At 46.6% G+C, this 23,053-nt stretch overlaps 2 protein-coding genes across 4 annotated transcripts in view; both read left to right on the plus strand.

Moving 5' to 3' along the window:
- The window catches only part of mprip (myosin phosphatase Rho interacting protein), a 42,951-nt gene extending 36,063 nt beyond the window's left edge, over positions 1–6,888 (plus strand). For 2 of the 3 annotated variants that reach the window (XM_069707435.1, XM_069707437.1), the window contains 8 exons: positions 1,119–1,266; positions 1,387–1,504; positions 3,520–3,679; positions 3,795–3,902; positions 4,072–4,158; positions 4,300–4,462; positions 4,574–4,659; positions 5,882–6,888. In XM_069707435.1, coding sequence (XP_069563536.1) covers positions 1,119–1,266; positions 1,387–1,504; positions 3,520–3,679; positions 3,795–3,902; positions 4,072–4,158; positions 4,300–4,462; positions 4,574–4,659; positions 5,882–5,953 — 942 coding nt within the window. In that variant the 3' untranslated portion in view covers positions 5,954–6,888. Of the gene's footprint in view, positions 1–1,118; positions 1,267–1,386; positions 1,505–3,519; positions 3,680–3,794; positions 3,903–4,071; positions 4,159–4,299; positions 4,463–4,573; positions 4,660–5,001; positions 5,078–5,881 lie in introns of all 3 variants that reach the window. The other variant, XM_069707436.1, reaches the window with a different exon arrangement.
- Positions 6,889–9,975: 3,087 nt separating this feature from the next.
- Positions 9,976–19,955, plus strand: LOC138626032 (retinoic acid-induced protein 1). Its single transcript, XM_069707423.1, has 6 exons — positions 9,976–10,146; positions 11,211–13,843; positions 15,299–15,392; positions 16,008–16,057; positions 16,179–16,248; positions 17,418–19,955. Exons 2-5 carry the CDS (start codon positions 11,216–11,218, stop codon positions 16,224–16,226), a joined length of 2,820 nt encoding a protein of 939 aa, XP_069563524.1. The 5' UTR covers positions 9,976–10,146; positions 11,211–11,215; the 3' UTR covers positions 16,227–16,248; positions 17,418–19,955.
- Positions 19,956–23,053: the final 3,098 nt, after the last annotated feature.

Raw genomic sequence — 23,053 nt, forward strand, 5'->3', positions numbered from 1 at the left:
CATTAGGTGCTTTATGGGTCATAAGACTGTATAGGAACAGAATAGATTACAGGCTGGAAGGTATCTTAACGGTTTTTAATAATTATTATCAAAATGTTTACGAGCGTTGGTGTATAAAAATCGGTGAATATGAGCTCGTCTTGTGATAATGGCGGTTATTGGATGTGCAGATAGTCGGCTTCATCTTTAGCAGCGAGTCGGTGCCCCCGCCGTGACCGAGAGCCTGACATGCTTCGAAATGAAGCTGCTGCTGGGTCTGATGTCAGAGCAGGAAGTTTACATTCGCTGCGCGGTGGGGGACCTTTCAGTCTCTCGCTGTCGGTTCCTGGGTCTGAGCCCTCGTTGGGGGGGGTGTAACCTTGTGAAAACACAGCGGACCTCCGTTTCCCCCTTGTTGGAGTCAGACGGGGGCAGAGGGGGGGGGGGGACGCAGACCGGGGCACAGCCGTCGACTGCTTACTTAGATTAGTGGCAGTGAATAGAGGACGGAAGCGGGACGAGGTTTCGGGTCGAGCCATTGAAATCCCTTCTTGTGGAAACTTGCTGCCGAGTTAATATCGCAGGAATGAGGATTATTCTCCTCTCCTCTCTTTGTCCTCGACATTCAGAGGTGTTAGTTTGGCAAGTTGACCTCAACAATCCCGTATACTGAAGATCTATTTATTTCTGATTGTATAAATCCGTCAGATTAATCCAACATTCCCTTCGGTAGATTAGGATTTGTTCATGAGCTCCAGACTGCGAGTTCTGTTTGGAATAAGTTTTCTGAGCTCCGTGAGAAGTTTGGATGTTGTGCCGTGGACAGGAAATGGCCGCTCTTCTTCATAACCCCCTCCTCTCTCCTCGTCTGTGCCTTCCTTCGGTGTATCGTGCGACTCCTCTTAACCCTTTTTTTTTTGTACTCGCACAGGCTCAACTCGCTCGTGGCTGACAGGCTCTGGCTTGCAAGTTATTTGCTGGAAAGTGAATGGATGATCTTCCCTGGCTTATATCATGAAAAGGGGGCCCAGGGTTTTTTATTTTCCTCCTGCTCAGCTGCTACGATCAGGAGAACCTTGCGGTCCACGTCCAGGCGACCTTTGAACTCACCGCTGCGCCGTGCTCCTTCTTTGTCCTAGGCCACCTGTGAGAGGGGCTTCGCCGCCATGGAGGAGTCCCACCAGAAGGTGATCGACGAGCTGCAGAGGAAACACCAGCGAGAGCTGGAGAACCTGCAGGAGGAGAAGGAGCGGCTGCTGGCGGAGGAGACGGCCGCCACCATCTCCGGTAAACACTAAACGCCTTCTTTCTTTTTTTTTCTTTAGCTCATCTCAACTTTCTCACGATACAGTTTTCGAAGACAAGTGCGCGAGTTGTTGATCAAAGTTGTTGCGTGCGTTTCCGCAGCGATCGAAGCGATGAAGAACGCTCACCGGACGGAGCTGGAGAAGGAGATGGACAAGGCTCGCAAGGCCAACAGCAACGCAGAGAACGCAGACATGGAGGAGATCCGCAGACAGCACGAGTGAGTGTTCTCAGATCGACCGAGGACTTCCAATAAAACACTCCGTCACGGAAAATCCTTCTGTACCGACGCTTCTCCGAGCAGATGCACTCACGGCGGTTCCTTATCAACTAAACTGTAACGTCAGGGTTGTTCCACCTGCTCCGGTGGCAAACTTTTTTAACGGGTCGCTCGGATCATTCGCTGAACGATGATGCTACGCGCTCATCACCGTTAGTTTGGGAACCACCGAGTTCCGCTTCTGCCGTCGGGAGCTCTTACATCGGTAAACGTTTAAATACAAGGCGGCTCTTGGTCGGCTCCAACGCGACATGCGTGTTATATCGCACAGAAAAGAGACGCGGTCAAATACTCTCTGCGCTCCGGGGACTTTCTACGTCTTTCTTGTCCAAATGCTCGAATGTGTTGCAGAATGACTTGAAACTCAATGAATTCAGCTCTTTAACACTCCAATGAAAGAATTAGCGTCCGATTCCTTAAAATGTTCGTGTTTTCTATTTACTTTGCAATGAAACGACTCCTAGAAACGTTGTTTATGTTTTCTGTTCTGTCTGTGACAATCTGTTCTTTTCACGTCTCCCTTGAAGAAGACCTTAACCTCACACCTCGGTAAATAAAGGTCCAATAGAATAATGGAAAATGAAAATAAACTTTGATTTTAGAGTTTGAGCAGATCGTCACAGATCGATATTTTTTTTATTATTATTTTCTGTTTTAAAAATACTTTTCGATATAAAATTACAGCCCAAATCAGCAGCCATCGGTTGAGGCCAGTTTCATTCACTCTGGAAAGCATGACGGTGACCTGCTGACAGTCAGTGATGACATGAAGAAGTCAAAAAGAGACGAACCGTGTGCTCAACCAGAACACGGCCCACCCGGCGGAATACACTACAAACATCACCAGTTATGGTGCACAAAACAAGCGTCCAGTTTCCCCCTCGTGCAGATGTTGTGCTAGCTGGATAGACAGACAGACAGACAGACAAGTCCACACGGACGTGAGAGGATGGTGACGGTCACATCACAGAAAACCATCAATTCGGAAGCATTATCCTCCGAGGGTAGTTTAATGAGTTTGTATAGTAAACATCAGGTATTAAATATAAAGGGCAAAGGTTGACGTCCTCTTATCAGTCCGGAGCAGCATGAAGAGCCGCTGAAACAACAAGGCAGAGAAGCTGTTGACTCTGTAGATCTTGTTCATGGAGCGAGCAGAGATCTGAGAGGAAGTCTGACCTTCATTCATTTGTTTCGCTGTTTCAGTGCGACCGTCTGAGGCTGCTGCTGCATCGTTTAATTCCTGTAGTGATGATGAAGGAACCACATTGCATGTGATATAGAGATTGTAAAATGTCAAAGGGGATTCGGAGTGTTTCGTGTAAAGCAAAACCGATGAGCTGTACAAAATATTTCACTTGGTTTTGGCTCATTGCCAGCAGAGAAATGTGTTTGCCGGTAATTAGAAATGTAATTATGTAGTTAATCCACCGGAGAACGTTTGTGTTGATGTTAAATCTGCCGTCGGATTCTCGAAACGTTCGGTTTTGCTCTGAAACGCTGCTCTTCGCCAGCTTCTCAAGACGAGTCTGACTGCTGCATGAAGGAGGTTTTCATTTGAGAAGCCGCTGCATGTCGGACGCTGCAGGTGTCACTCAGGACCTGCCGGGACATGCGCGTCTTCACCTGCACGGCTTCAGCACGCTGTGATGCAGCTGCTCAGTAAATCTTAACCGTGTTTCATTAAAGGTGAATGTTTTCATCACCTGATCTCCGGTCTCCGATTTAAAAGAGGAGCTCTCTGGACTGCATGTGTAATGAGACGCTGCGCCACGTGCGTCTCTCTCCGAGGACACGGCAGCTGGATCTCAGCCGGTGTCACGGAGGCTGAAGTCGCCGTACGACCGACTCGGATCTGTCCGGACGGGAAACGTCGACCGCTGAAGGAGCCCGAGCCTTCGCTCTGCCCGTGTCGGTCTCCTCTCTCGGCGTGACGCCTTGCGTTTGTGTTTCAGGGAGGAGCTGTGTTCCTTCCAGCGGGAGATCGAGGTGTTGTCGGAGCAGTATTCCCAGAAGTGCCTGGAAAACGCCCACCTGGCCCAGGCGCTGGAGGCCGAGAGGCAGGCCCTCCGGCAGTGTCAGAGGGAGAACCAGGAGCTCAACGCACACAACCAGGTACACACACACACACACACACACACACACACACACACACTGCTGTGGCGTCACACAGTGTGCACAATAACACACCTGTCACTCCTCTGATCTTCTTCTGTTTTTGTTTTTTTAGGAGCTGAACAACCGTCTGGCAGCAGAAATCACCAAGATGCGCTCCATGACATCAGAGGACGGAGACTCAACCACCACAATAATAGGAAAAGAGCTCTACGAGTTGGAAGTAAGGTTCAGTCCGTCAAAGTAATGAAATCTGTCAGCGGGCATGAAATACTGCATGTGAAACATAGAGAACAAGTCTGTACTTGTAGGTTTTTAAACAGCAGCTGATTCTCCTCGGGGAAGATTCCATCGCTTCATCTTCTTTGGTTGTTTTCTTCTTGTTTGTGCAGGTGATGTTGAGGGTGAAGGAGTCTGAGGTCCAGTACCTGAAGCAGGAAATAAACTCCCTCAAAGATGAACTCCAAGCCGCCCAAAGAGTAAACTTAGTATTTGTATTTCTTTCCCGTTATGACGACACGCCCCCTAGAGGCTGTTGTAGGGAGAAACGCAAATTCAAAAGCCGGCGGCGCTTAGAAAAGTTTCCCTTTTATCTCAACTGCCAAACAATGTGTTTTCAGGACAAGAAATATGCAACAGATAAGTACAAGGACATCTACACAGAGCTGAGCATCGTCAAGGCCAAAGCCGAGCGGGACCTGGGCCGGCTCAGAGACCAGCTGCAGCTGGCTCACGAGGCGCTCGGGGAGCCGTCGCTGGAGGAGGTGGAGCGAGGAGGATACGGTACGCAAACAAAACTAATAATTACATTCACCACACCCGAGTGCTCCACTCTTTTCTTTTCTTTTTCTTTTTTTTTTTTTTTTTTTTAACCGACACGTTTTCCTCAAATAGATATCATGAAGTCCAAAAGCAACCCTGACATCCTCAAGATGGCAGCCGCTGCAGCAAAACGCTCCGAGCGCACTTTGAGGTCAAAGGTGAGTCTCACTCCAGCGGGCCAGTAAAGAGTTACAATCAGCCCTCCGTTCTGCACATCCGACCCCGCGTCGCCCATCGCGTCATCGCACGAGCAGCGGCTGACCGAGGGCTGTTTTCAATGCAGCTATCTTCCGCCGCACGAAGCCTGACAAGCCGTCGGCAGTGACTTGCTGCCATCTACGGGTCGCCTGCAAAGTTGCATGCAGCGCCGCATGCCCACCGGCTGCTTTCCACCGACCCATGTTGAGACTCCATCAGAAACTGCAGTCTTTCAGATTGTGTTGCAGATGACAGAGCGCAGCAGTCTAACACACACTTGCTGGTGTGTTTTGTGTCCTCAGTCTGTGAGTCGAGACATGCCGTGGGACAGTTAGGGCTGCTGAGGACGTGTAGGCCTCCCTCCCCTCCTCCTTTTAGGTAAACCCAACCGGACGCACCCACGGGTGGTTTCAGCAACACCTTCATGTCCTCCACCTCTAAAGATCTGAGTCACTACTGCACATTAGTCTGCACAAATAAGACGCATGGCGGTGAGGGGGGAACGATGACGGAGTGACACATCACTGGGTTGTTAGTGATCACTGATCTGTGGGTTCTTTCACGTTAGCAGCTGTAAACTTGAGTGAAGCCCCAAAACTAACAAACAGCTGTTTGAGATTGTCAGGCAGTTGAAATGTAAAACTATAAATCATTTTCAAAATGATTGGAAAAAAGAAATCAAACTTTACACTTTTACTTCGTCTTCAAGCACTTTATCAAACTCTACTTTTCTTTGTCATTTAACTTTTAAATCCGTTTTTACTCATTTTTTTCTTATCAATAGTTTAATACTCAAAATATCAATAATGCGTTTTAACGCGCAAGTGTTAAATACGCACTTGTAATGTCACCAGTGAACTAAAAGGAAACTCCTGCAATACGCATAGAAAAGAAGAATAAACAATATGTTCTCTACTTCTTTAACCAGCTGGCGTTCATTGTTTGTTTTGTTGTTGTTTTTTTACTGCGTTTTGTCAGTTTTGGGGCTCCATAACACGCACGACACGGAAAGGTTTCCTATCAAATGTAGCGCTGTGCGTGCGAACGCTCCACTTTAGAGCTCTGACCAGCGGGTGACCTCCGTTTTACACTGACGAGGGGAACACCGCCTGCTCAGGAACAAGCACACGCGTGTGCAGACGGCCGTCACCATTAACATATTGTGTCTCTCCGTCCCTGCAGAGTCTGAAGGAAGGGCTGACGGCGGAGCAGAGACTCCACCTGTTTGAGAACAAAGACACTAAGGAGTTCTGACCCCTGACCTTTGCTGCATGTTTGGAAGCCCACTATATTTTAGCTCTGTAATTACTTATTTAGTAACACTACACACTGGTCACCAAACACAGATCATATATGATAAAAAAAAATAAAAAAAAAAAAAAATAAAACATGGTATGAAGTTTGAATTTCATGTCTAGAGTTTGCATTCCATGCAATTCAGTTAACTGTGACATTTTTTTTTTTTTTGTATTGTCGACTGTTTTCTCTTTTGCTGCCACGTCTTACTGTAAATACTGTTTTTAAATGAGCATCTGTCTTGCATACACTAAAACTATGACTGTGTAAGCTACTGTTTTAACTCTCTAGACTGTTGCTAGCCGAAGGCATGAATGTGACGCTCAACGGCTAAACACAACTACGTATTGACGAGTAATAGTTGCATAACGAAACCCATAGGAATGAGTCTGGCGTCCGCACGTTAACCACTCCGTTATCATTCCTGCACAGACGAACGTGTCGCTCGGTAAACGAGCTTCGGAAAACAAAAAAAGAGCTCGTCTGCGTTAAGAGAAACAAAGTACCTGCCCGTGTCGCCTCATCGCCTCACTTGGATTAACATCAAAGATGTTCTGTGCAGAAAGAATCTGAGACCCGTTAAAAGGCGACAGCTGAATGCATATGGACGGGATTTACTGACTATAATTTAAATATATATATATGAAAATTTATATAGTTTTTTGTTGTTGTTGTGTTTTTTTTTCCTCACTGCAATCATTGGTCCAGCTGTATAGGAGTTGGTTTACGTTTGTAGTCTCGTTCAGTGGCAGTCCCTTTGTATTTATTTAAGTGGTTGGGATTTTTTTTTTTCTTTCACATTCCCATTCCTCTGTACTCTATTATTGTAAATATAAAGCAAATATACACCAACTGACTACAGGTTTATTAGCAATAAATATTTTTGCACCCTTTGCAGCGTCTCGACTCGTGAAGTTTTATTTCGGCATCACGTTTGAACCAAATTTCAACTCGATGTCCGGTTACGGAGCTTTCGACCGGATCTCACTCACTTCCCCAGCAGACGCAGTTTTGAAATGGTTCATCTTGATTAGTATCAGCGAGCACTGAACATGAATAGGTTTTAACACTATAGGAGGCTTCATGCCTCAAATTAAATCATTTGAAAGGAATCCACATTTAAAAAGAAAAAAAAAGTAAGTCAACAACCATATCTAATGTTTTTTTTCTGCCCAGCAGTGAAACTTCTCACAGCCCCACAGAATTTAGCTTCTGTCCCCTCGGGAGGGCCCCGACCTCCAGGTTGGGAACCCTTTTCATTTAATACACAGTTGCTTCACAAAGTATTCAAACCCCTTCACTTTTCGCTTGCTTTATTGTGTTGCAAAATAAATTTGTACATGAATTGGAATTTTCTTACCATCAATTAATGTTGTTTTTTTGTTTTTTAAGTTTTTGCCAATTTGTGAAAAATAAAACTTCCAAACTGCCATTTAAAAGATTCTTTGAGCAGAAGAGACACAAATTGACCTATGTGGACAGAACACCGAGCTCTTTGTCTGGTGTAAATACCTACCTACCTGCTGGCACACGAGTCACCGCTCCTCACCTGCTGGGACAATCCCACAGGTGAAGCGTGATGGTGGCAGCGTCACGATATCTGGGAGCGTCTCAGCAGCAGTGACGGAGAGACCGGTCAGAGCCTTGAAGGGAAAACAAACAAAAAAAAATCTGTTTCAAAGTGCAGAAACCGGACAGTCGGGCAACCGATCAGCTTCCAGCACCGCAAACAGCCAAAAACAACACGAGTCCAGCGAGACTTCAAACCTCAAAGGATCTCTGAGCAGAGACCTGAAGAGGCCATTTAACAGACACTAACATCCAATCTGAAGGAGCTGGACAGGATCTGCCCGGAAGAATCGGATTAACTGTCATAATCCAGATGTGGACAGCTGTGACTGAGGCCGAAGGGGCTGCTGACCGAGAGCCAAGCAACGACATCAGTGATGACATCGTCCTGAGTGGCCGAGTTGCACCGAGGCCGCGTCGGCAGGTTATTTCCAGCCTGATCACTCCAGTTCTCCGCTGACCTTTTCCACAGTTTATATGTGCAGATATACAAAAATATAGCAGGAAATACTCATGATAATATATTGACTAATACTGGCTGCATTAGAGTAAGGTATGCCTGTCCCAGTGTCCAGATATTGCTGGTTGACTTTCGTGCCGAGCTGCCCAATTCGGGGCCCGCGGGCCAAGTTTGGCCCCGCCCCTTCTTTGTTTTGGCCGACACGCTTCTTCTCCCAAAAACAATCAGGTGGATGCTTTTATGTTATTTCACAATAATTTCTACAAGGTCATTAAGTTACTGTGAAGCAGATTAAAGAGGCGTGTTTTAATTAATCAAAGGTTTTATTTTAGATTTAGAAAGTCCATTTTCTGTAAAATATACATTTTAATTAAATATATTTTGTACAACAAAAACATTTGGTTTTGGCCCACATCCCTCCTTCCAGGTGAATGTCTGGTCATTTATAGGGAAGAATTTGGGCACCTCTGGAACAAAGCCTGTATTCATATTAATCAAGTATTTAATTAAATGGACATTGATGCGGCCCCACTGACCTCCTGAATATGAAACCTGCTGCCACCGAGTTTCTGTTAAAGATTCAGTGTGTTTAGAGGGGTCTATTGGCAGAGATGGAATTCAATGTTCATAATTGTGTTTTCGCTCGTGTATAATCGTGAAGGTATCGAGTATATTTCGACACAGGGTCCCTCCACAACACGGGGCCAGATTAGCTAATAATACACACAAAAAAGAGAGACCCACACCTTGTGATTTGTGAGAAGTTGGTTTTGTCCTCTGTGTCTCTTGTGACATTTGAAATGTCCCGTCTGTGTTCCCTCAAAGGTTGATCACACTTCATTCTTGACCTTAAAAACAGTAGTTTCACAAGACAGTAGTAAAACAAAGTCCACTTACTTGCTTTTTCCAGAGCTTTCAGCCGTGCTACGTGGCCTTCGGGGCAGTTTTTGGGTTGGCCGAGGCACATGACAACAAAAGTAAAGCTGCTGATGAAGATCATGTGATAGGGTTGAAAGCTCTCAGTGTTTGGAATTACTTTGTCTGTTTACGTTGCTGTGTAATGCTGGGAAGTTACAGAGTTTGAAAGGAGCCATTTTAAGGTCAAGTTTCCACCAAAAGCTCCCGTTGTGTTGCATTGTGGGAAGTGTAGGAGCCACACACAAAATCTGGATTAAAAATCTGCATTTTGTCACCCAGTGCTGTTTTAACTTTTTTTTTTTTTTTTTTTTTTTTTTTACATACCACCTTCTTATGTGCCCCAACTTCATGGAAGTGGAATACTAATTGGTGGATTGTTCCTTTAATGTTACCTAATGAATTGATTTCTTATTTGATTATGATTTTATTAATCACCTATTGGCGTAGACAAGAAAGGAGAGGAATAAAGGAAAGCACAAGGTCACTGTCAACGACACCAACGGCTCTTTGAGTGCCAATAATTTGGACAGGAACAGGTTTCACCCGTCTACTCCCATCATGCCTTTCTGTTCCTCAGATGAGTGACAACTGCTCCGCGCACTGTACTTGTCAAGTCACCTGAAATTAGACAGCAACACAGCTGAGGGCGATGTGGAAGAATAATGCCACTGCATGAAAAAGGGGAAAAAAAACAAAAAAAAACCCAGATTGATCATCCACCCAGAGTGGCTTCCTGCTTTAAGTTTGACGTTTGAACTTTCTGAAGCTTTTACAATCCAGCAGTGCAACATCTGGATGATGGACGCGTCGTGCTGTGCGCACCGGACACGTGGTTTTCTCCCTGACAACACATCAGTCGTTGTTTAGTCATGTCCACCCTCTGAATATTTTTGTTTGCTTTTCATTCGTATCATGTCAGACAAGAAAAAAAAAAACACCCAGTAAAACGCACTGGCAGCTGTTTTATTGTGAAAGGGGCAGGCCGGAAGTAATGGATTATGTCCTAAACAACTTGACAGGGCTGCTATCAGAGTAGTGTGTTCCTGGAAAGTGTGAGGATTTAATTCAGGGCTTCCTCTCTGATAGTTTGTTTTTCGGGGGGGGGGGGGTTCATTAGAAGAGATGTGTGCTTGAAAGAGATGCAGGGTGGGACGGATTCATAACAGGACGTTTAACAACGCTTGGGTTTGTCCCGTGTGTCCGGGTAAGTTTTGAGCGGCGGCGCAGCGCGGCGCATCTCCGCCGTCTTTGTTTCATCCAGCCGGGCCTTGTGCCCCGATGCGCACCGCTCATGAAGGAACGTGTTGCCGAACTCCATGAAAAGTAACCCGTAATTAAATAATGCACTCCTTATCGTTTAATTTCACCATCTAATAAAAAGCAAAGTGCACTTTGTATGAAGAAACGTGGTCCGCTCTCCAGTTCGGAACGTGTTTAACACCGCGAAGAACACGATTAGAACCCAAATGTGACGTTTTGAAGCTCGTTGTTCCCGCAGCAAAGTTCCCAACGGACGTCGTCGGTGGTCGAGGACGGCGCCGCGTCACGGAGCTGTAAAAGTTGGCTTTTTATCGGGATAAACCGACTTTGCTGGGGAGGAGAGTTCGCCGAAGTGAAGAGTGGTTGCTGTAGATTAGTAGAAGTTGCCGAGTCATGTCGCTCAGTGCGCGACGCCCTCGCGTTAACGAGAAACCTTTGAAGCCGCCGAATATTGAACGCGTTTCGTCGGAGGGGAACGAAGCCGGAGCGGAGCCGGGCCTAGCGAGCCTGCTAATTGTAGCTGTGGCTAAGCTAACTAGCCAGCCCGACCTGTCAGCGATGGAGGTAAAAAAGTAAGCCGGTTGTCTGGAGCCACTTTATCCACTGAACCCAACAACCCTTCATCGTATTTAGGTATATTGGAAACAAGCCCAAAAAGTAAATTGTCAGTTCACCCTGGTTGTGTTCTCCAGCGTTAATGGAAATCAAGCACAAGGCTAATGACTTTAGCTGCATGCTTGTGGTTTAAATGTCAGCTTGACATCATTAAAATGAATTAAACTTTCCAAGGAGAGGGTTGAGTAACGTGTGAAGACCCAGTGACACAGTTTTGTGGTTAAAAGTACAACTATGACTCCGATCTCCTCAATAAGAGCAAATGTGCTTCACTGACAAGTGGTGGAAAAAGCCAGAAAGATCATTTTAAAGCTGTTTTTTTTTTTTTCCTTCCTCTGCCCTTAAATGTATTCCTTAAATCGGTTTCTTTTCTCTGCTCTCCATCCAACACAGTTGTTATGGAGCAGCCACCCGGGAGCAGAGATGATCTCCAGCCTCAGGACCTGTCCGTCTCCGGCGTCGCCTCCGTGGCCGACCGGACCAGGAACGGGGACGACCGCGTCCTCAGCTCCGCGGCTCTCGACGCCTTACGGGCGGTCAAGAGCCCCGGCTGGTACCCGAACTCCGGGACCGGCAACCCCGGATTACAAATCTCAGAGACGGGCTCCTCGGACGCCGCGCTTCAATCGGGGGATCAGATTCAACCGGACAACGCCTTCTCCCACACCACCGTCACCCTGTCCTACGTGAGCAGGTCTCGCGTCTTCTCTACGTCCACCCACGACTCCCTCTCTCAACGCTCGCCTCTCTACAGTTTGCCGCCAATCAGCAAGTTCTCCCTCCACCCGCCTCGCGACGCAGACAAAGGGCTCGGGGAGACCGGCTACGCACTGAACCAGCGTTACTTGGAGCCGGCCGAGGGGCCCGTGGACCTCGCCTCCCGGACAGAACTTTTTCAATCGCTGTCTCGGGCTCAAGAGGGACCGGAGAACGACGCGGGGGGACGTCCGACGCGGCGGCCTCGCGAGTTTAACGGAGTCGTTTCCAGCGACGGGGACGTAGAGAAGCCCCTTCGAGGTGAAGACGAGCGCAGCCTTCCTCCGGAGAACGGTGAAGGCGACGGCCGGTCAAGTCCGGCGGCGTGTGCCGAATCCTCCCCGGAGACCCTCCCCCCGGTCACGGGGGAGGACGAGGAGACGGGGGGCTGCGAGGTGGTCTTCCTCGCGTCGAAGGAGCCGTCGGCGGCCGTCTCCGACTTCGCGGGTGCTCGAGACCTGTGTTCACTGAGCAGGGAGTACGTCAGTCCGCTGGAGGACCCCGTCTCCCCCTCCGCTACCTCACTGGACAACGTGGAGGACGTGTTCGTCCTGCCTCAGGCCTCCAGCTCACCCAGCGGCGACAACTCTTATTTAGACGCGGCCGAGGACGTCTCGAGCGGAGAAGGAGGCTCGCCACCGAGCCGCGGCGTCGCCGCGAGGCCGGAGCCGAAGGACGACGGCAAGCGGCCGGCCGGCCGACAGAAGGCCGCGTTGGAGCCTTTGATCGATTTGACGGGTGATGTTTGTGCGTCGGACGTCCCGGAAAACAAACCCAAAACCGCCGTTCCTCACATGAACGGGAACGCAAAGGCGACGGACAGAACTTTAAAAGAAAAGAAGCTGCCGATGCGCCCCGGCAGAGGGACGCGCCTGGAGGCCATCGTCATGAACATCAATTCAGGCAGGTACAAAGTGTCCGGATGCATTCGCTCCGGTAAGAAAGCCAACGCTCCCCGATCAAAGGCCGGGCCGAAGAGGAACAACACGGCGTCGGCGGGTAAAAGGAGCAGCGGAGTGAAAGCTTCTCGCTCCGTGAACATAAAACAAAAAGCAGCAGCTCCGGTAAAAAGGGGGAAATCTCGTCATCTTGATGCTGACGGTTGTAAAGAGTCTACCTCCGATTCTCTAATCAGTGATTCGAAGAAGTCGCAAAGCAGCTCGCCTCCAAACAGTCCTCCGTTTCCTCTGCACACGAGGTCACAGACGGACTCGGAGGATGTCGGCCGGCCTGTCAATCCACCGCGGGACGGCCCCGCCAAGTCACAGAGGAAAACCTCATCGCGGCCCGCCGCGCACGACGACTCCACGAAGGAGCCGGAGCTGCTCTCTCGGCCCGACCCGTCGGGGGGGAGTCACGTGGCCAGATTGTCGCCGCCGCCGCCTTCGACGTCTCCAAAGAAAAGCAAAGCCAAAAGCAAAGCTCCCGCCGGCAGAACGTCTCCCGCTGCCAAGACGAAGGTGGCTCGCACTCCCAAACGAAGGCGGAAGAAACGCAAGCCGAACCCGCCTTCCTCCATGTTCGGCCCCAAGGAGCCCGAGATCAAGTTGAGGTACGTCAACTACAAGGAGGAGCGACGGGACGCGAGGTCGGACGGCTTCTCTCCGTACGTCCGCGTGGAGCGCCGGTCGCCGTCGCCGTCGCTGTGCACTGTGATCAACTACCCCGAGGAGGCGCTGACTCAGCACAAGAAGGGCCAGCAGCAGCAGCAGGCTCACGCCGGCGGCTTCGACTCCGCGGTGGTTCCCAGCACTTCCTGTCTGCGTCTGGGCCGGGCGTCCACGCACAGCCGGCACCAGCGCTCTCTGGTCTGCTGCCTGTGCGGGCAGGCGACCAACGCCATGGACCTGGGGGACCTCCACGGGCCCTACTACCCCGACGGCTACCGGCCCGGCGCCGAGACGCCGGCCGGCACGTCGGGCCTCAAAGAGGAGGACGAGGACTACAGCGACTCGGACTCGTCGTGCAGCGTGAGGGGCCGAGGGAGGAAGGGCGCCGCCCCGCCGGCGCCGGGGGCGCGGCCGAAGCAGGGGGGCCTCCCGGAGAGCCGCCGGCGGCCCGCCGGAGGCGCCGGGAGCCCCGCGGCGAAGCGGGCGCGTCCCGCCGACGGCCCGGCGGCCGTGGAGGACTGGTACAGCCCCCCGGTGCTGCCCCACGAGCCCCGCGAGTACTGGCTCCACGAGGACTGCGGCGTCTGGTCGGCAGGCGTGTTCCTGGTGAAGGGCCGAGTGTACGGGCTGGAGGAGGCCGTGAAGGTGGCGCACCAGACGGTAAAACTCTCCATCGGACCCGTTTTCGGACTCGTTTCCGTGTCGCCGCGGTTACTAATACGTTACCGACGGCTCATCGAATCTAAGCGCGAATCATTTGTTACGTCAGAAGAAGACAAACGGCACCGAGACGCCGTGACTCGTGTTGCTGGGTCAGAAGAAGACTCAAACTCAAACGGTCGTCTCTCTGCTTTTAGTTTTAGTTTCAGCCAACTTCAGGTCTTCTTGAGGAAAATGACCTCCGTAGAAAAACAACCAGCGACGACACAAACATCAAAACCCATTCACATTTAGAGGAAAACATCCAAATTTAATTCAGAATTAAAAAATCTTAATCAATGAAGTTTTTTTTGTTTTTTTTTGTAATGTCACTTGTTGCATAAAAAGAAAAGACCGAAAATTTGCAAAAATCCCGATTACAAGGAAATGTTCAGGTTTGGCTAAAGTGGAAAAGTTTGTTTATTTTTGAAAATGTAATGAGACGAAGAGCAAAGGAATCCGACTTATTGAACAAAGATGACGTGACTTTAACCTCTAAGTTTGTCGACATCTTAACTCGATGTCCATGAACTATCTCACTCATCCATCGATGACGTCATCCATCGATGACGTCATCGTACAACCACCTGTTGTCACGTGATCTAAAGTAGCATGTTTAGCTGGTGTGTTACCGACTGAGTATTTTCCACGAGAAGACCATTTGAAAGCGGTCCAGGTCGTGTTGTTGTTTTGAGAGCGTAACGGATGCTCGCTATTACCGCACCCAAATTACAGACGTGAGTACAGAGGATTGTTTTGGGGATTTTAAAGTTATTGGAGCAGCTTTTAGCACCATGTAACCTGTTGCACTGAAACTCCACTTCAGTATCATCACACTTAACCACCACTGCTGAGGTAGAAGAATGAAACCGAAGGAAACCCAACGACACGAAGCTTACAATCATAGAAGAGCAGGAAATATTCCCCTCTGAGAACTGACCCGGTCGGTCAGCAGCTTCAAACCACCCAAACCGTGAATGCAGATAAACTTCTGTCTGTCAGCTCATCAGAAACTCCAGTAATTGTATTTCCAGACAAAGTATCCTTTATTTTATCGTAGAGGATTAATGTGAGTAATCGTGCTCTCGGTCTGCTGCCAGATACGTGACCGAAGCTCAACTCTAAACCGTCTTGAAGTCTGTCGGTCTCTTTTTCTCCATCGAGATCCGATGTTGCGTTTCCTAAAAGCTCCTGAAGCTCCTGACGGCAGCTAAATACAGCCTTTGGTTTTTTTAAATTCATTTTGAAAGGTCGTGGAGGAGCTTCTCTGGTGCGCCGCTTTGGTTACCGAAATGTATATTTGGACCTCCTGTAATTTATCGCTACCGAAGGCAGTACGTGAATTAAAAACAAAGATGGTAAAATGCCCTGATTGCGCAGCTCTTCCTGATGTCCTGTCCCGACCTGTGTTTTCAGAGGTGTTCGGCGTGCCACCATCCGGGCCCGACGCTGGGCTGCTTCTTCAAAGGCTGCCCCAACAAGTACCACTACAGGTGTGCTCTGGAGTCAGGTACGCCACCCGGCCTGTGTGCTTTCTGCTGAGTGTGCGTGGCCTTTTGGTGAACTGTTTTTGATTTATTTTTTGATCTATCAGGACATTCGGCTCTGCAGGTTTCGCTTGGATTTGTTCAGCTTTTGAGAGAAATGTTTTATGACCACCTGTTTGTGTCGCGTCTCTGCAGACCTGCTACCTGCTCTGATATTAAGAGAACCACTTCCTGGTTGTGTGATGTCTTGGAATAACTGTTGAACAGACACTGTGTGCGTGTGCGTGTGTGTGTCTGTCTTAGTGTGTGTGCGGGGGCGGTCTGTGTGTGTGCGTGTGTGTGTCTCTGTCTCTGTGTGTGTGTGTGTGTCTCTCAGTGTGTGTGTGTGTCTGTCTCAGTGTGTGTGTGTCTGTCTGTCTGTGTGTGTGTGTGTGTGTGTGTGTGTGTGTGTGTCTCTGTTTGTGTGTGTGTGTGTGTGTGTGTGTGTGTGTCTCTGTGTTTGTGTGTGTGTGTGTGTCTCTGTGTTTGTGTGTGTGTGTGTGTGTGTGTGTGTGTGTGTGTGTGTGTGTGTGTGTGTGAAGGCAGTCGAACCTTTTTAGACGAGTCGGTGTCTTTTAACTCCGTTCTCGTTCACACAGACTGCGTCCTCATTGAAGAAAACTTCTCCATGAAGTGTAAGAAGCACAAGGTGAGAAGCAGCAGTTGCACTTTAAAAATGAAACGTAAAAGTCCTTTATAAGATCTGCCGTTTATAAAAAAAAAAAAAGACCCGGACTTTGTGAAGCTTTTGATTTCTGGTTATTTCTCAGAACAAGACTTTCAAAGCTCCTCCAGGGACCCGATGGGACGACAGGTGACAGTTAACAGAAACCTCATGAGGTCAGTTCACCAGTTTAAACGCACTCGGAGACACTCGGCATGTAAACAGCCGTCGGGATCTATAACGGTCTCTGTGGCTCAGAGGAATTAATAACATCTCTGCACTTTGACTCCGACACAACAAGTGTTATCACAAAGTACCTTTGGGTTTTTGACCAGTGATCCAACAACAGGTGGGAACTTAAAGGCACAACTTTCTTCTTCTGGTTGTTGTTTTTTTTTTATCACCATTAATGAATAAATAATCCACATTCTGCTTTTGAAGCTTTTGACTCTCAGCAGTCAGAGAAGTCCTCATTATACTGTTCATGTGTTTTTATCATCACAAGAAATAAACTGTATGAGCTCTATTTACCAAACAGAGGAACATCTGTCAACACAAAAGCTCTCCATGCTGTTTATGTAACATGAATTCAACTGTATGCACAAAAACAAAGTGCGGCTTCTTAAAACTTGGAAGTGTGTTTAAAACTAATTTAAGAGTCAGCGTTCCTCACGAGCGCAAACGCACGTCACATCCGGTTTTTTCCGATTTTGCAAACATGGAAATTTTGTTTTGCTGACGAGAAGACGGGACGCAGAGCCGTGCTGATGGTAAAGCAGGAGTTGTTTTTGTTGATGGAGCGGGTTTGTTTGGGAAGGACTACTTTTGAAAGTGTTACTTTGCTGTAATACTTCCAGCAGAGCTTCTGTCGAGGACATTTTTTGTGGAAAAATCGCGGGAATTTTGCAAAATCGCGAGCTCAGGCAAATATTGTGGAGGTGGACTTTTTGTTGAGTTTTTTTTTGTCCCAGAGACAGCAGAGGAAGAACACGTGTCATCGTGCAATAAAGAAGCCGACCATTAGAGTTGCTGTTTGGATATGTTGTTAGTGATAAAACAACCAAGTGATAAAGAGACTCGGGAGGTGAATTAACAAATGAAATAACTTGTTTGCGTCCCTTGTGAGCGAACGGGACACGTTGCTACCGAGTAGTTTATAATCCCAAACTCTGAAATGAAATGAGACTTTTCTCCTGGTTTCTGACAGGAGTTTGTTGCTCGGCTATTTTTTTTTCTTTCTTTCTTTCTTTCTTTCTTTCTTTCTTTCTTTCTTTCAACTTAAAAAAAACAAAAAAAAGTAGAATTATGTTCAGTTGAATTCATCGCTTCCAAATATGTTTTCCAGAAAATTCACCTGCAGCTCCCTGCGGGGGTCCTCCCTCTTCCCCCCTTTGCTGGTAGCCATGGTGACAGTGGACCGGGGTTATTTTGACTGACAGCTCGCACCCGCAAACCTTAACTTCACCTTCTGCTCTTCAACTGCACTGTTAACCCCCGACACTGACCGGAGGAGGCCGGTTGCCCCCTCCCCGTCCCTCCCTCCCTCTCCACCTTCCGGTGTGACGGTACATCAGCCAACACCACCTGTGGACGGAGGAGAATAACGTGCTGAATTTGTCGTTTGTCTAATTGTTTATATAGATTTTTTTTTTCTGGATTAAATATTAATAACAATCAAAGATATTTAATTTTTTAAAGAAGTATTTGATTATATTTGGTTTATTTATTTCTGCAATTTTTCTTATTGGACTCGTTAGCAGTTGTCAGAGAGGTCTAATTGTGTGTAGGGTGTTTTTTATTCTGTTTTTTTGGGTTGTTGTTGTTGTTTTTTTAAGTTATTGTAAAAGCAGTTTGATGTTGAAATATGAAGCCAGTGGAGGAGATGCTGGTTTTCTTACAAGTTGGGAGGGAACAAAATGCCAGGAGGGTGACGGTGCCACCTTCAGAGGAAGGTCGCCGATGATAGCTGACGACACAACAGGAGCTCCTTCTCCCACCATCACACGCAGCAGTACATTGATGTTGCCAGTGCAGAAGTCCGACGTGCCCCCCCCCCCTCCTACACCCACCCCCCTCCACCCCCCGCCCGGGTCCATGTTATGGAGGGAGCTGAACACGATGTGTGTTTGAATGTATTTCCACAGGAAGCACTTTGGTCCTCTGCTCCGGCTGCAGTATTACCGTCTTCAGCTCCAACCCTCCTTCATGAGGCTCGCAGGTCACAGTTGGAACTTTTTAAAGGAATCGCATCACAATGAGACGATGCGTTGTTGTTTTTGTTTTTTTGACTCTGGCTGAAAGCACTTTGGCCTTGCACTTCAGGCTGGGAGCAGTTCAACGTGCCCGTGTTGTGTTGCGTTCCACTCAAATCAGCTGGTAACAGAATCTCAGCAGGATTTGCTGTGAGCCCTGTTTGGGGGGGGGAAAAAAACAAAACGTAAAAAAAGCAGGCTTTGTTTTTGCCCCGCAAAAGTAAAAGGGATTCCTTGAAATGTAAATCCTCGCTGTTTACTCAGATGTCTCCTCTGTTTGAGGTGCAAATCACTGCAGCACAATATTCACTTCTGACCTCGCCAGCGTCAAGACAGAAGCAGGACGTACGTCTGCGGATGTAACTCGGAGAATCTTTGGTTTACGTCCATCTCTAGTCGATTAGGAACGGCCGCGCTCGCGTCGATTCCTGATGGTCGCGTCTCGACTTGGTCCTAAAACCTTTCTGAAGAAGCCTTACACAGTTCAGTTCCTGTTCTCAGCAGCTTGAGGTGCAACGACAAATCAGTGGATGTTCTGTAACATCTGGTTCCTCTGAACATCCTGATGACTGAAGGCAGCTTGCATGAAGTTTTACTGCTGCAGACTTTGTTGTTATCAAATATCAGAACTTCCCGATGAACCCTTCGACCACGCAGGTACAAACTCCCTCTGGGACTCCATCAGACTGTCTAATGAATTCACTTCCTGGTGTATTTAGTACCTGTTCAATCAAATGTGGCGGTCTGGGGGGGGGTTGTTGTTGTTTTGTTTTGTTCGGGCCTTCCAGCCTGCCTCTTTGTTTTAGAGAAAAAAAAAACAATCTATGTGATCATTGTCGGTGGTTCATGTCTCGGTGTACTTCTACATAGCGCCACTAGGGGCAGCGGTGGGCTGCCTGAGACCATTGCAGTGTGTGAGGTCCATGAAAGCAACAAATATCAACACAGAGGCAGCTGAAGGCCTCCGTCTGCTTAACGTCTCAGCAGCAGCAGCACACACACACACACACACACACACACACCTCACCCTGAACACACCCCGTCTGTTCTGTCTGTGCCATCTTTGTTTTGTGTGTTATATATTTTGTTGCAGTGAAACAATGCACTATCTCTTTGTTAAATGATCAGGTGTGTCAGCGAACCTGGACTTTTCACCACATTAATTTTATTCAAAAAAAAAAAAAAAATCACTTAAAAGCCGTTGTACCAAATACAGAATGTTTTGTTCCTAAAAAAAAAAAAAAACCTGCAAAACCTTTTGGTTTTTTTTAAAGATGTTTTGTCTGTGTGTTAATCTCAGGGCTTGAATCTCAGATATTCTAATGATTTCTGTGATTTTGTTTCTCGTGTTAACCTCACATTGACTGGAGCAGTGATACATGTAGCAGGATGCGGTCATCTCTTCAGATGCAAAGCCTTGTCCTGTCCTGGTTACACACTAACCCGTCACATTCCAGCGTGTCCGTCAGTGCTCTGGTGTTTTTAGGTTCCACGTGGGACTCCGACTGTCCACTCATTGTCACACTATTGTCAGCATCTTATTTTATGGCAACTTTTTTGTACCGTCTCGTCCCCCTCTCGGAGCGTCAGAGGTCGTGTAATTGTCCAAATTAAATATTTTGTTCAGCGTTGTCGTTTTCTGTGTGAGATTTGTGTTCTTTTGTAACTCGTGGGAAAATATTTCAATCCAAAATGTTCAATATTGAATAATAAATTATGACTTATAATAAGGTGGAAATATTAAGAGTAGCCTAACATGACAAATATATCAAGTGATAACTGTAGCTTATTGTAAAATTGATGCGGAAGTGACAGTGTAATACCACTGATGGCCGCTAGGGGTCGGCTCCAAATAGCCTCAGCTCCATAGACTCCCACTTAACTTCTTTTATGAAATACTAAGTCAATAAATATTTTCTGCAAGTTATCATGGTGTTGTTAGCTAAAGTCACTCTTTCTTATTAGTTTGCTGGCGGTCAATCTAAAAATAATCTCATCATAATTAGAAAATAGGCCTAGAAAAAAATGTTTTTTGGAGGCCTGTCAGTTTGATTGACATTCCTGCTCCAAACTTCTCCGAAGCAGCGAGATGGCGACGGACAGAATCTGAACTTCCGGCCTCGTAGCGGCCGTTCACAAACCTGAGACTTACACAGGAAAAACAGGTGTTTCTCAAAACATGACTAATAAACAGTTTTGGGGAGAAACTACTTGCGTGTTATGGGGTTAGATTACAAAATAAATGTAATCAGTCACTGAGAAAAAATATGTACTAAATTGCAGACACTATTATTCCACATGCTTGTAAGTACAAAGGAGTTACAGCTTCGTGTTATTTTCAGTAACGGACTCGTTCAGAAAGTGACGTTCATTCGGCGGCTTTGCGTCTTTGGTCCGCGCAGCCGTCCGTACGTTCCTCCTCTCATGTGCCAATCAGATCAGCGGGCTTTGTTCTGAGAACCCACTGAGGCGGTCGGTCACGTCGTCAGATAAAATGAAGAGATATTTATAAAGAGTCCTTGTCAACAAACTGTAAACAGTCTCCAGCCCCGCTGATCGTTCTGTCATCACTCAGCCTGCAGTCAGTCAGCTGTGATCTGTGAAAGTTATATTGAAGAATTTTTAATGAAGTTTGACACCAATCAGTGTTGACTTGTTTTGAGGTTTACACGGCCGAGGTTAAATATATATATTTTCGGACTTTTCAAACCTTTGTTAATAACAATAATGTAATAAATTTTGTTTGCATAGCACTTTTTTAAAATCCAGTTACAAAGTGCTTCGCATAAAATAACCCATTAAAACAAAAGAACAAGTGAATTCTAACAAAGCCTTTAACAACACAACACCCATCTCCGTGGTACAACTCAGACTTACGCTCTGCTGGGCAGCGACTAGAAAGATGGAAAGGAAATGGAGTTCCACTAATTTAGAATAATTTCACCTGCCTGGAAGGAGAGTCTAATATTATATAAGAAAGCTCTTCGTAAGGCCAGGACTATATAATATTCATCATTAATAGAGGAAAACAAGAACAACCCCAGGTTTCTTTTCATCACTGTAGCAGGCTGATAAAGAGTCCCAGCTCTGTTGAGTCCTCTATTCATTCAGCTCTCAGCAGTAATGACTTCATTAACTTCTTTACTAATAAAATTCTTACTATCAGGGAGAGAATCAGGCCGACCCTTCCTGACACCATCACTGATGTGTTGCTAAGCAACAGCAGCCCTGAAAGCAACTGTAGGACCAGATGTAAACTTGGAACATTTCTCTCCTGTTGAGCTCTCTGAGTTAACTAGAGTTATTTCTTCATCTGGATCCTCTAGCTGTCTGTTAGATCTCATCCCAACTAAACTTTTCAAGGAAGTCTTCCCTTTAATTAATACTTACATATTAGATCAGATCAACTTATCTATTGTAACCAGCTATGTGCCGCAGGCTTTTAAAGTGGCTGTAATTAAACCTTTACTTAAAAAGATGACTCTTGATTCAGCTGTTTCAGGAAACTACAGACCAATTTACAACCTGACGTTTATTTCTAAAATCCTTGAAAAAGTTGTTGCAAATCAACTTTTTGATCATTTACAAAGGAATGATCTGTTTGAAGATTTTCAGCCTTTAATTTAATAATGCAATCGCTTTTCATGTGTAAGATTTCAGTGAAAGTTTCTCTCTTTGAGTTTTTTTTTTTTTTTGCTGCAGTCTTCAAACCTAAAAACCAACAACTCCATTTAAACACAACGCGTTCGTTTTGAGTTTTTCTTCCCGCCAACCGATCCGTCGTCAGCTGCAAGTTAATCGTTCATTTTTGTCGAGTCATAGCACAGAAACAGCTCTGGTGAAAGTTACTAACAACCTTTTATTAGCCTCAGATAATGGACTCGTCTCTGTACTTGTTCTTCTAGACCTCAGTGCTGCTTTTGATACGATTGATCATACGATCTTATTACAGAGATTAGAATACGTTACGAGGATTAAAGGAACTACATTAGACTGGTTCAAATCCTATTTATCAGATAGATTCCAGTTTGTCCATGTCAACAATGAGTCTTCCAGACAAACAAGAGTTAGTTATGGAGTTCCACAAGGCTCAGTGTTAGGCCCAATACTTTTTACTTTGTACATGCTTTCATTAGGAGATGTCATCAGGAAGCACTGCATAAACTTCCATTGTTATGCAGATGACACTCAGCTATATCTTTCTATAAAACCAGATGAAACTAATCAGTTAGTAAAACTTGAAGCCTGTCTAAAAGACATAAAGGCCTGGATGACCAAAAACTTCCTGCTTCTAAATTCAGACAAAACGGAAGTTATTGTACTTGGTCCTAAACACCTCAGAAACTCTTTCTGTAATCACTTAGTTACTTTAGATGATGTTGTCTTGGCCTCCAGCAAAACTGTGAGGAACCTTGGAGTCATATTTGATGAGGATTTGTCCTTTAGACACCATATAAAGCAAATCTCCAGAACTGCCTTCTTTCATCTACGTAATATTAATAAAATCAGGAAAATCCTTCCTCAGCGTGACGCAGAAAAACTCATTCATGCGTTTGTTACTTCTAGGCTAGATTATTGTAATTCCTTGTTGTTAGGATGTCCAAATTACTCATTAAAAACCTGCAGCTGATCCAAAATGCTGCAGCAAGAGTACTGACGGGATTTAACAAGAGAGATCATATTTCTCCAGTTTTAGCTTCTCGTCACTAGCTTCCTGTGAAATCAAGAA

Source organism: Brachyistius frenatus, unplaced genomic scaffold (genome assembly GCF_029030835.1).
Source record: "Brachyistius frenatus isolate BFR_SWC_R1_liver_20210118 unplaced genomic scaffold, ASM2903083v1 Contig_69, whole genome shotgun sequence".
Classification (NCBI taxonomy): Eukaryota; Metazoa; Chordata; class Actinopteri; family Embiotocidae; genus Brachyistius; species Brachyistius frenatus.

Excerpts from the sequence above, each read along its gene's own strand:
- LOC138626032 (XM_069707423.1), top strand. The coding sequence starts at position 11,216 with ATGGAGCAGCCACCCGGGAGCAGAGATGATCTCCAGCCTCAGGACCTG. Across the intron at positions 13,844-15,298 it reads TGAAGGTGGCGCACCAGACG|AGGTGTTCGGCGTGCCACCA; the intron begins GTAAAACTCTCC and ends CTGTGTTTTCAG. Across the intron at positions 16,058-16,178 it reads TGAAGTGTAAGAAGCACAAG|AACAAGACTTTCAAAGCTCC; the intron begins GTGAGAAGCAGC and ends GTTATTTCTCAG.